The sequence below is a fragment of the Piliocolobus tephrosceles genome, chromosome 1 (genome assembly GCF_002776525.5).
Source record: "Piliocolobus tephrosceles isolate RC106 chromosome 1, ASM277652v3, whole genome shotgun sequence".
NCBI classification, from domain to species: domain Eukaryota; kingdom Metazoa; phylum Chordata; class Mammalia; order Primates; family Cercopithecidae; genus Piliocolobus; species Piliocolobus tephrosceles.
The window spans coordinates 98,881,655-98,895,089 of record NC_045434.1 but is presented as its reverse complement, the minus strand read 5'-3'; the positions used below and the strand labels follow the sequence as shown (position 1 = coordinate 98,895,089).

Sequence of the window (13,435 nt, the reverse complement as noted above, 5' to 3'; positions counted from 1 at the left end):
ACCAAGTGTCGGATCCCATTCCAGGTATGATACATGAGAGGGAAGACGAGTGCAAACTTAGCTGTGTGGATCAGTGCTGGCCCCAGACACAGGGACTTCACGAGTTCCAAATAAGACTCAAAGTTCCCAGGGAGTAACAGGGCCGACATGCCAAAAAGAGAGACCCCTGAGGAGAAAACCAAGTAGCTCGTCACGGCTGCTCACAAGTTACAACTAATATGACACATAAAACTGGGACCCCTGGCACCTCATACAATTCTAAACCATTTTGAAATGGAGAAGATTTTTGTTTTGTTTTTTTCTTGAGACAGAGTCTCATTCTGTCACCCAGGCTGGAGTGCAGTGATGCAATTTTGGCTCACCGCAACCTCCACCTCCCAAGTTCAAGCGATTCTCCTGCTTCGGCCTCCTGAGTAGCAGGGATGACAGGCGCCCACCACAACACCCAGCTAATTTTTGTATTTTTATATACGGGGTTTCACCAAGTTGGCCAGGCTGGTCTCGAACTCCTGACCTCAAGTGATCTGCCCACCTTTGCCTCCCAAAGTGCTGAGATTACAGGTATGAGCCACTGCGCCTGGCCTTGAAAAGGAGAAGATTTAAACTCATGTTCAAGTTTATAGTGGGAGACAGACTACTTGGGATCTGATCATAAACTAAATGTGCCATATGTTTTAGTACATTATTCCTCCTTTCAACATCCCTCTCATTAAAAACTTCACCTGTGGCCAGGCGCGGTGGCTCAAGCCTATAATCCCAGCACTTTGGGAGGCCGAGACGGGCGGATCACGAGGTCAGGAGATCGAGACCATCCTGGCTAACACAGTGAAACCCCGTCTCTACTAAAAAATACAAAAAATTAGCCGGGCGAGGTGGCGGGCGCCTGTAGTCCCAGCTACTCAGGAGGCTGAGGCAGGAGAATGGTGTGAACCCGGGAGGCGGAGCTTGCAGTGAGCTGAGATCTGGCCACAGCACTCCAGCCTGGGCGGCAGAGCGAGACTCCGTCTCAAAAAAAAAAAAACACTTCACCTGCCAGTTCAGAAGTCATGCCTTGCTATATCATCTAGTTCATCATCTAAGTAAGAAAAGGTAAAAACAGTGTACTCAGTTCAGAGAAGAGTGAGGAAAAAAAATTAGGTTCTCTCTTTTTTTTTTTTTGAGACAGAGTCTCGCTCTGTTGCCCAGGCTAGAGTACAGTGGTGTGATCTTGGCTCACTGCAACCTCTGCCTCCTGGGTTCAAGCGATTCTTGTGCCTCAGCCTCCCAAGTAGCTGGCCTTAGAGATGCATGCCACCACACCTCGCTAATTTTTGTATTTTTAGTAGAGACAGGGTTTCGCCATGTTGTCTAGGCTGGTTCAAACTCCTGGCCTCAAGTGATTTGCTCACCTTGGCCTCCCAAAGTGCTGGGATTAGCAGCATGAGCCACTGCGCCTGGCCCATTTTTTATCTTTATTTTCTAGTGTTGCTACCCTCTGAAGAGAGAAAAAATGTAAAATCATTCAAATCTCTATTACACAAAAATTTAAATTAAAATGAATTAGAGACCTAAATGCTAGAGCTAAAGCTATAAAACTCTCAGTAGAAAGCACAGAAACAAATCTTCATGATCTTGGATTAGGCAGTGGTTTCACAGATGACACCAAAATCATAAATGACAAAAGAAAAAACAGATGAATTGGATTTCATCAAAATTACTAACTTCTGTGCTGCAAATAATACCATCAAGAAAGTAAAAGGACAACCCAAAGGAATGGGAGAAAATATTTGCCAATCACGGAGGACTTTTACACAGAATACATAAAGAACTCTTACAACTCAATTAATAAAATGACAAATGGCTCTGACTAGACATCTTTCCAAGGAAGATAAATAAACGGCCAATCAGTGCATGAACAGATGCTTAACATCATTAGCCATTAGACAAATGCAAATCAAAACCATAATGATATAATATAAATACTATGTGTATATATTTGGAAGATTATTTCCCTATGTGAAAGAAAAAGTATGAATACTTTAATGTCTGACAGGGCTACATTATTTGTTGGAGCTCAGTGACTATCAACCACCAATGACTGACAAATCAAGTATAACAAATATGAAACTCAAATTAGAAATAAGATGTTATCTTGGCTGGTGCAGTAGCTCATGCCTGTAATCCCAACACTTTGGGAGGCCGAGGTGGGCAGATTATTTGAGGTGAGGAGTTCAAGCAGCCTGGGCAACATGGTGAATGAAACCCCATCTCTACTAAAAATACAAAAATTAGCCAGTTGTGGTGGCACATGCCTGTAGTCCCAGCTACTCGGGAGGCTGAGGCAGGAGAAACCCTTGAACCCGGGAGGCGGAGGTTGCAGTGAGCTGAGATCGCACCACTGCACTCCAGCCTGGGCAATAGAGTGAGGCTCCATCTCAAAAAACAAAACACAAACACACACACACACACACACACACACACACACAAAGAAATAAGACGTCATCTGTAAAATGGGAATAAAATTTAAAAAAAAAGAAAAAGAAAAAAATAAGAGGCCAGTTGTTTCCTATAATCACCAAAAAATATTTTGGGGAAGCAAAAAAGAGTACCCACACCACAACTCCCAGAGACCCTGATTTGACAGTTTGGGATCATTGCTAGAACTGTGGTTTCCAAACTGTACACCAAGCTGCCCTGGGGTACCACAGCAAACTCACAGGTCCTACAGGATACTTTACATATTCAAATGAACCACAGTGACACTTAACATCTGTTGGTCAATATGTGAACCACTACGAGCTCAAGGTAGTTCGGTTTCAACATTAGATGTTAGATTTCTTACAATGATCACATCTTTGCAAAGCTGGGTTTTCAACAAAAATGAAGCACTGTGTGAAAATCAGTGTGGAACAAGAAATGAGGTTAGTAGTGTCCAATCTGATTTCTAAGGTTGGAGGAGTTGTATAATATCCAACAGCATATATATCCCATTAGTAAGTAATTATGATTGGCTGGGTATGGTGGTTCTATCTATCTTTTGAATTTCAGTGCCAACACAAAGCTCTGAAACTTCAATAGCCAAACATATACCTTAGATATCTGGGCAAACTCATCCCTGATCTAGGCACCAAATGGGGCAGCAGGCTCATAGCTGAGTCCTAGCGATGGTCACATACCAATATTAACCAACAGAAGACCAGACCCTGATATGGTGTTATCCTAGGATAACACCACCTACTCTCAAACGACCTACGAGAGTTAAAACTCATGGAAATACTAGGATGTGAATAACAGTGTCTTCAGCTTTTGTCTTCCTATGAATAATACAGAATTATGTCAATTAGTTTAATCAATTCAAAAAGAGAAGACTGCCTCTAAAGAAGTCAAATGTTTCCAAAATCATTCTACTACTACATACCCCCACACCAATTTTTTCTTTTCTTTTCTTTTTTTTTTTCTTTGAGATGGAGTCTCGCTCTGTCGCCCAGACTGGAATGCAGTGGCACAAACTCAGCTCACAGCAACCTCCGCCTCTCAGGTTCAAGCAATTCTACTGCCTTAGACTCCGGAGTAGCTGGGACTACAGGCGTGTGCCACCACGCCCAGCTAATGTTTTTGTATTTTTAGTAGAGACAAGGTTTCACTACGTTAGCCAGGCTGGTCTCAAACTCCTGACCTCAGGTGATCCACTCACCTTGGCCTCCCACCCGCCTCGGCCACTTCAGTTTCTTAAGCTCTTAAATGAAGATACTCCTGTTTCTCAGATTATTATGAGGGTTAAATAATTATGTAAATGTTCAGTAAATAATGGCTACAGCAATAGTCGTATTTGAATTAGGTGGTGTTTTTCTGATGGGTTGAGTCCTTAAACAAAAAAACATAAAATGATACAGTGTCTGGATATACACAGAATAATGGTTATTTCTGACTGGTGGGATTATGGGTAACTTTTCTAAGTACACATTTCTATAATATTTTCCTTCTTGGCAATATGTTCTTGTAATCAGGAAAAAAAAATGTTTTATACAAATCTCTGGGAGGTCAAGGAGATCTGGAATTATTACCAGATTCCAACCCAGATATAATTAGGAGAGAGATCATGTTGGCTGGCTGCCTCACTAATTTTTCAAAAAAGGCTCCACCTCTTCAAACAGGAATATTAATCAGTTAATTCAATTGAAAGCTACTTTAGCCAAAGCTTTAACCATTACAAATGAAAAACATATGAGAATTAAATATGAGATTTTCTGAATTCTCCTCTGATGTTCGGTATACTGGGAATCAGGAAACTGACCCCACGCCTAGAACCTGAGTGCCTCAGGAGAGTCCTCTAATAGCTAAACACTTTCAATTGGGAAAATAAAGCCACTGAAGCTGTCCCATCTAATCACTAAGAAAAATTAAATGGTGCTTTTTCTTGACTGCCAAGACAAGTTCCTGCTGGCCCCACCCCAGTTAAGTCCTATATATGTAACTGTGCAGACTGTCAGCAAGTCCTATTGTTACTTCCAGAAGTCATCATAAGCTCTTTCAGACACTTCTTCCTAGCAAGCCCCTGCAGATGTCACAGCAAATGAAAAGAAAACATCTAAAAGAGCCTTCATGAAGCTGTCCAACTGATGATTAAAACTCAGTGTGACAGCATGTAACTGTTCTTTTATTTACAGTGTTGTTACACTAATCTCATCATGATGTATTCTACCCATCTGCTTCCCCACAGATTCTCTCTCAAGGTCAAGAGTATTCATGCAGTGAGGTAAAGTAAAGCATTTCTGAGAAGCATTTTCTCTTCTGGTGGGAGTTTTGCCAGGTCATCCCAACTGGTAATGCAAGGACTAGATGCAGCAGTCAGCAGTTGTGAAATAGGAAGGGCTGAGAAGGACTTTTTAAACTACAAATAATCACACATTTTCTGAGAGGTATAAGATTAACTATTCTGATTATTAATGTAAATAATAATCACCACCAAGCCTGTATTGGGAATTTCATATACAGTATTTAATGTTTATAATCCTTAACAGGCATTATTTTAAGTAGAAAAAGAAATGATAATGTAGCAGACTGAAAAGTAACTACAAGATCTCTCAAGAGATCTCAAAAATGACAAGAACTCTTGTTGCATTTTCTACAGCCCAAGGCCTACCTTCAGGCTTGTCAAAATTACAAGAGACTAAAGTATAGAAGATAGATGGCAAAACCTCTTCTAATAACCAAAATCCAAGACCTAGAAAGCCAAATTAAAAATTAGCAGATTACAGCAAATGGAGGAAATAATTTTGACAGAAATGTCATTTAGGCCAAGCTGAGGCTGGATAAACCAGAATCACACGTGCACCACACATACTTCTCCACTGACTAGATAATTTGTGCCTTCCAGGTTCAATGTCTCTCTCCTTTGACTCTAGAGAATAAACACTGAATATTTGGTTCCTTGGCCTTCTCTTGTTTCCTTTTTTGTTTCTGATTACCCATTTCCCTCTTACTGTCACCACCACTCATCTCATTCTTTGTCTGTCCCAAGAGGCAGGTCAAACCCAGATGCCTACAGGAGCCGAACAGATGTGTGAATCAAGCAGAGTATAAGGCAATTAAGGCCATATAGACTAGTGGTGCTCATAGAAAACTGCTGGACAGGGGAAGTATGTATGTTCCACCTAAACGCACTCAAATTCCATTTCTTTTCATCACAGTACAAAGAAACAAAGTATATCTGTTGACCAAGCATGGCCCACAGGCTGCCAGTTTGTATCCTGAGAAAGAATATAATACTACCAACTGAACTATTGCCTTACTTAATTTCAATCACATTCTGATCTTATGTCTCTAACACATTTGGGTTATCTTGATTTTTTTAAAAAAATACCTTTATTTGGTATAATTGAAACATGAAAAAATTGTACATATTTAATACATATGTTTTTATGAGTCTGGAACTTTCATTGATGTTTTCAGCTGCACTACATTACTCAGTGGCATGTATAAACTTTTCTTTTTCTCAAATGGAGAGCAAATCATATCCACTGTGAAAGAATTTATACTTGTTTCAAGGTCTCTAAATTCTAACTGTTGCCCCATACACGGCAAAAAGGTATTATCAAGGCTGGGCATGGTGGCTCATGCCTGTAATCCCAGCACTTTGGGAGGCCAAGGTAGGCGGATCGCTTGAGCTCAGGAGTTGAGACCAGCCTGGGCAACACTGTGAAACTTCATCTCTATTTTTAAAAAATTGTTTAAAAACTAGGCCGGGCACATGGCACACCCCTGTAAACCTAGCACTTTGGGAGGCCGAGGCAGGTGGATCACCTGCAGTAAGGAGTTCGAGACCAGCCTGGCCAACATGGTGAAACCCTGTCTCTACTAAAAACACAAAATTAGCTGGGCATGGTGATGTGTGCCTGTAAGCCTAGCTACTGGGGAAGCTGAGGCAGGAGAATCACTTGAACCAGGGAGGCGGAGGTTGCAGTGAGCCGAGATTATGCCACTGCACTCCAGCCTGGGAGACAAGAGCGAAACTTGGTCTCAAAAAAATTTTTTAAACTAAAGAGAAAAAAAAGGTATTATCCAAATTTGTGGACAAAAAAACTGAGGCTTGGTGGCAGGTGTAGTGACAAATAACTTTTTCAAGGTAAAGTCTCACAGTTAGTGACAGAATTAGAACTGAATTCAGATCGGCCTCATTCCAAAGTCTGCAATTTTTCACTTTTTCAGAGACGGAGTCTCACTCTGTCACCCAGGCTGGAGTGCAGTGGTCGGATCTCAGCTCACTGCAAGCTCCGCCTCCCGAGTTTAGGCCATTCTCCTGCCTCAGCCTCCCGAGTAGCTGGGACTACAGGCACCTGCCACCTCACCCGGCTAATTTTTTGTATTTTTTTAGTAGAGATGGGGTTTCACCCGGTTAGCCAGGATGGTCTCGATCTCCTGACCTACTGATCTGCCCGTCTCGGCCTCCCAAAGTACTGGGATTACAGGCTTGAGCCACCGCGCCTGGCCAATTTTTCACTTTTTCTATACTCAGTCTGAATAACCAGGATTTCTAAAATATAACAGATGATATGTAAGAATCAATAACTAATATCCCATCTCATGACAGGCCCAGAGGAAAAACACAGTCATTTTCAAAGCCCATCAGTTACTTTATGAATCTAAATCTTTTGGCTTTTCTAGAGAATAGGCTACCTGCCTGAGCAGCAGGTTTGCCTACAAATTCAGGCAATCTCTCATGAAAGTTCTGATTCTTCCATCTGACCCTGTTTTTACTTTATTTATTTTTATTTTTGAGATAAAGTCTTGCTTTGTCACCCACGCTAGAGTGCAGTGGCATGATCTCGGCTCACTGCAACCTCTGCCTCCTGAGTTTAAGCGATTCTCATGCTTCAGTCTCCCAAGTAGCCCAGATTACAGGAATGTGCCACCTACACCCAGCTAATTTTTTGTATTTTTAGTAGAGATGGGATTTAGCCATGTTAGCCAGGTTGTACTCAAACTCCTGGCTTTAAGCAATCCACCTGCCTTGGCCTCCCAAAGTGCGGTGTTTACAAGCGTGAGCCACGGCACCTGGCCTGACTCTGTTTTTAAAGACTACCCAAAACATTCAAGACCATTCTTATATCCATTCAAGCTAATTATACAATTCATATACAGATATATGAATATCTGTATATACTGGTTCAAAGCTTAAAATATCTGTTGTTTAGCATCTTTATTCTCTCTTCCTAATCTCATGCTTTATGTTGTATGTTTTATCTGTTATTTACGCTTTCCTAGACTCATTCATTATTGCAGCTTCAGCTATCTGCCATTCTCAAAGCATGTACCTAATTTCAACTAGACTTTTTCTGTCACTATGAAAAATCCTGAGTATTTTTTTTTTTTTTTTTACTTATTTATTTTTGAGACAGTCTCGCTCTGTCACCCAGGCTGGAGTGCACTGGTGCAATCCTAGCTCACTGCAACCTCTGCCTTCCAGGTTCAATCAATTCTCCTGGCTTAGCCTCCCAAGTAACTGGGATTATAGCCACGTGCCACCACAACTGGTTAATTTTTTTTTTTTTTTTTTTTTTTTTGTATTTTTAATAGAGATAGGGTTTCACCATGTTGGCTAGGCTGGTCTCAAACTCCTGATCTCAGGTGATCCACCCGCCTTGGCCTCCCAAAGTGCTGGGATTACAGCTGTGAGCCACCGCACCCAGCCCTAAGTATTTTAATCCTTATGAAACCTAAGCAATGGAAGAGTGCTATTAGTCTCCTCTTTCAACCTTTTAAAACATTGTAGGCCAGGTAGAGAAGCTCATGCCTGTAATCCCAGTACTTTGGGAGGCAGAAGCAGGCGGATCACTTGAGGTCAGGAGTTCAAGACCAGCCTGGCCAACATGGTGAAACCCTGTCTCTATTAAAAATACAAAAATTAGCCAGGCATGGTGGCACACACCTGTAGTCCCAGCTGCTCGGGAGGTTGAAGCAGGAGAATTGCTTGAACCTGGGAGAAGACAGAGGCACAGCGGGCCACGATGGCACTATTGCACTCCAGCCTGGGCGACAGGGCAAGACTCCATCTCAAAAAAAAAAAAAAAAATTTTAAAGTTCCATTTAAATAAATTCTATTTTAAAGTCAAACTAGTGTTAACATGTTTTTTAAAATTTATATATTAGCCATAAAATCTCTATAGTTAAAATAAATAATTTATTTTGTATTTATCCAGGCCAGCTTGTCCTGTTACTGGAACTAAAGAGAACATGAACTTTTAATGACTTATCATGGTCTACAGCATGGCAATCAGAGTCCACCATCTGGCCCACTTTCTAGCCTTATCTTCCATCACTTCTCCCATAAACATAATTTTTTTTTTTTTTTTTTGAGTCTCACTCTGTCATCAGGCTGGAGTGCAATGGCGTGATCTTGGCTCACTGCAACCTCCGCCTCCTGGGTTCAAGCGATTCTCTGCCTCAGCCTCCCGAGTAGCTGGGACTACAGTCGTACACCACCACGCCCGGCTAATTTTTGTATTTTTAGTAGAGATGGGGTTTCACCATGTTGGCCAGGATGGTCTCAATCTCTTGACCTTGTGATCCACTTGTCTTGGCCTCCCAAAGTGCTGGGATTACAGGTGTGAGCCATCGTACCCGACCCCATAAACACCATTCTTAAGAAACAGACCTCAGCTGGGTGTGGTGGCTTGGCATGGTGGTAGGTGCCTGTAATCCCAGCTACTTGGGAGGCTGAGGAAGAGAACTGCTTGAACCCGGGAGGCGGAGGTTGCAGTGAGTCGAGATTGCACCACTGCACTCCAGCCTGGGCGACAGAGCAAGACTCCATCTCCATCTCAAAAAAAAAAAAAAAAAAGAAAGAAACAGACCTCATCATAATTATCCAATGATCCGAGTGATTTCCAATCCCTATACCTTTCCATAAAAGAATTTTTCTGTTGGAATGCCCTCCTCTACCTCCTCTTCACAAACTCTCCTGTTCACGCTTCTTTCAAGCGTTCTAACTCCCTTAGAGCACAATCAACTCCGTGTCCTGAGTTCTGCAACCATGGATTCTGCATCTGTGGATATACAACTAACTGTGGATTGAAAATACTGGGTTGGGGAAATGAATGATTTTATCTGTACTGAACATGTACAGACTTTTTTTTTTTCCTTGTCATTATTCCATAAACAATATAACTATTTACATAGCATTTACATTGTATTAGGTATTATAAGTAATCTAGAGATGATTTTAAGTGTATAATGTACATAGGATATATCCAAATACCACATCCTTTTATATAAGGGACTTGAGTATCTGTAGATTTTGGTATCTGAAGAGGAATCCTGGAACCAATCTCCAACAGATAATAAGGGACGACTGTACTTGTTGGTTTCTCCTCTGGGGTCTCATGTATCTTATTAAAAAGTTATCATGGCCGGGCACGGTGGCTCATGCCTGTAATCCCAGCACTTTGGGAGGCCAAGGTGGACAGAACAACTGAGGTCGGGAGTTCGAGACCAGCCTGACCAACATGGAGAAATCCTGTTTCTACTAAAAAATACAAAATTAACCGGGCATGGTGGTGCGTGACTGTAATCCCAGCTACTCGGGAGGCTGAGGCAGGAGAATCACTTGAACCTGGGAGGCAGAGTTGCGGTGAGCTGAGATCCCACTATAGCACTCCCGTCTGGGCAACAAGAGCAAAACTCCATCTCAAAAACAACAAAAGCTATCACAGAGAATTATAAATATTTGTCTTACTCCTTAGATTCCTCTATCTTTGAGAGCAGAGACTATGTATTATCCCTATCTAATCTCTAATGCTTAATAGGAGGTTAATTAGAAGGTAGGAAAAATGAACACTTCTAAGTGACCACTATGAGCAAAGTGATTTACATGGGTACGTTCATTTAGTAAAGATTTTCTAAGCACCTATTGAGTGCTAGAGGGTATGAATGGTAAATAAGATAGAGTACCCACTCTTTTAAGACTTTACAGTCTAAAAAAAGACACAGATTTGGCTGGGCAGGGTGGCTCACGCCTGTAATCCCAGCACTTTGGGAGGCCCAGGTGGGCAGATTGCTTAAGGTCAGGAGTTCGAGATCAGCCTGGCCAAATAGTGAGACCCTGTCTCTACTAAAAATAAAAACATTAGCTGTGCATGGTGATGGGTGCCTGTAATCCCAGCTACCTGGGAGGCTGAGGCAGAAGAATTGCTTGAACCTTGGAGGCAGAGGTTGCAGTGAGCCGAGATCACGCCACTGCACTCCAGCCTGGGCAACAGGGCAAGGCTCTGTCTCAAAAAAAAAAAAAAAAAAGCAAAAAAACACAGATGTATAAAAAGTTAGCAAATAAAATAATTACAACTGCCAGGCGCAGTGGCTCACACCTGTAATCCCAGCACTTTGGGAGGCCGAGGTGGGCAGATCACAAGGTCAGGAGACTGAGACCATCCTGGCTAACACGGTGAAACCCTGTCTCTACTAAAAACACAAAAAATTAGCCAGGCGTGGTGGCGGGCGCCTGTAGTCCCAGCTGCTGGGGAGGCTAAGGCAGGAGAATGGTGTGAACCTGGGAGGCGGAGCTTGCAGTGAGCCAAGATCACACCACTGCACTCCAGCCTGGGCGGCAGAGCGAGACTCTGTCTCATAACATAACATAACATAACATAACATAACATAACATAACATAACATAAAATAAAATAAATTAAAAAAATTAAAAAATAAAAAAATAAAAATAAATAAAAAATAAAAATAAAAAATTAAATTAAATTAAATTTAAAAAATAAAATAAATAACATAAAAAATAAAATAAAATAAAATGAAGTAAAAAAAAATAAAATAAAATAATTACAACTTGTGTAATAAAAGCTTTGTAAGAAACAACACAGCACAATTAAGAACTATGAAGGAATAGAGTACTGTAAAACAGAAATAAGGAAGCTTCTACTTTAAACATGGTGGTAAGCAAAGTGCTCGTTGAGTTAACATTTTGCTAAGATGTAAAGGATAAGAAAGAACTAACCAAGCACAGTGCAGCAAGAGGTCAGGGTGGGCATTTCAGACTAAAGAAACAAAACATGCAATGGCTCTCAGGTGGGAAATAATTTTGCCTGTTCCAATGAGTTCAAACACCAGTGTGGCTGGAGCATAGTAAGCAAAGGGAGGAATGGCAGGAATGCGTTAGGGAAGAGCCAGAGCTGGCAGGGCAAAGGCCATGGTGGATATCTGAATTTTAATCTAAGTGCTAAAGTGAACACAGTCATTGGGAGAGTCTAAGAAAGGAAGTGACATGATTCCATTTATTTTCAAAAGATTTTTCTTTTTGTTGTGTGAAAAATGAATGGGACGAGGGCCACAAGAATGCAAAGATCACAGTTGCCGGAACTGACTTCATTTCAGACCAAATGATCCAATTTCTCTTGCCATTCGGTCCAGGGCACACTATCTTCTAAGAGACAGTTGCTATTAAATGTATCATGTTTCTCATCCTTGTTTCCATAAAGCAACACCAAGAGCATAAAGTTTCTTGAAATCCCAAGAATTCTGAGATAGGCATTATTAATATGCCTATTTTATAAGGAATAAGCTGAGGTTTAGAGAATTAGGTAATTTGCTTAAGTCATGCACCTGGCAAAAACCTGTTCCTTTGTGATTTTGATGGAGGGACCTTCAGCATTTGAAGAAAACAGTATAACTACTATATAGAAAACAGCTACTATATTCTATCATGGAATTAGGAGAGAAAGTAAAGACAGAAAAAATACAACTTTTTTCTTTTTTTTTTTTGAGATAGGGTCTTGCTGTCATCAGGCTGGAGTGCAGTGGCACAGTTATAGCTCACTGCAGCCTTGAATTCCTGGGCAATCCTCCCTACATCAGCCTCCCTAGTAGCTGAGACTATAGATGCATGCCACCACTCCGGGCTAATGTTTCAATTTTTTTTTTAATTTTTTTTTTTGAGATGGAGTCTCACTCTGTCGCCCAGGCTGGAGTGCAGTGGCACAATCTCAGCTCACTGCCAACTCCGCCTCCCGGGTTCACCCCATTCTCCTGCCTCAGCTTCCCAAGTAGTTGGGACTACAGGTGCCCACCGCCAGGCCCGGCTAATTTTTTGTGTGTTTTTTTTTAGTACAGACGGGATTTCACTGTGTTAGCCAGGATGGTCTCAATCTCCTGACCTCGTGATCCGCCCACCTCGGCCTCCAGAAGTGCTGGGTCTTGATAGGTTGCCCAGGATGGTCTCAAATTCCTGGGCTCAAGCAATCCTCCTACCTCTGCCTCCCAAAGTGCTCGGATTACAGGTGTGAACCACTGCACCCTGCCCAAATAATTCTTCAGTTGTGAAAAATATTCAATTCTAGCCAATACAAATGTGTGTGTGTATATATATATATATATATATTTTTTTTTTTTCTTCTTCTTCTTTTTTTTTTTGAGACGGAGTCTCACTCGTCGCCCAGGCTGGAGTGCAGTGGCACGATCTCGGCTCACTGCAAGCTCCACCTCCCGGGTTCACGCCATTCTCCTGCCTCAGCCTCCCGAGTAGCTGGGACTACAGGCGCCCGCCACCATGCCTGGCTAATTTTTTGTATTTTTTTTTTTTTCTTTTTTGAGACGGAGTCTCGCTCTGTTGCCCAGGCTGGAGTGCGGTGGCCGGATCTTGGCTCACTACAAGCTCCGCCTCCCGTGTTTACGCCATTCTCCGGCCTCAGCCTCCCGAGTAGCTGGGACTACAGGCGCCCGCCACCTCGCCTGGCTAGTTTTTTTTCATTTTTTAGTAGAGACGGGGTTTCACCGTGTTAGCCAGGATGGTCTCGATCTCCTGACCTCGTGATCCGCCCGCCTCGGCCTCCCAAAGTGCTGGGATTACAGGCTTGAACCACCGTGCCCGGACAATTTTTTGTATTTTTATAGAGACGGGGTTTCACCATGTTAACCGGGATGGTCTCGATCTCCTAACCTCGTGCCCGCCTCAGCCT

At 42.1% G+C, this 13,435-nt stretch overlaps 1 protein-coding gene across 1 annotated transcript in view; it reads right to left on the bottom strand.

Annotated features, from left to right (window-relative positions):
- The window catches only part of SDHC (succinate dehydrogenase complex subunit C), a 49,780-nt gene that overhangs the window by 7,926 nt on the left and 28,419 nt on the right, over positions 1 to 13,435 (bottom strand). Inside the window, exon 5 of the mRNA XM_026457042.1 lies at positions 3 to 166. Within this exon, the coding sequence (XP_026312827.1) occupies positions 3 to 166 (164 nt within the window). The remainder of the gene's footprint in view (positions 1 to 2; positions 167 to 13,435) is intronic.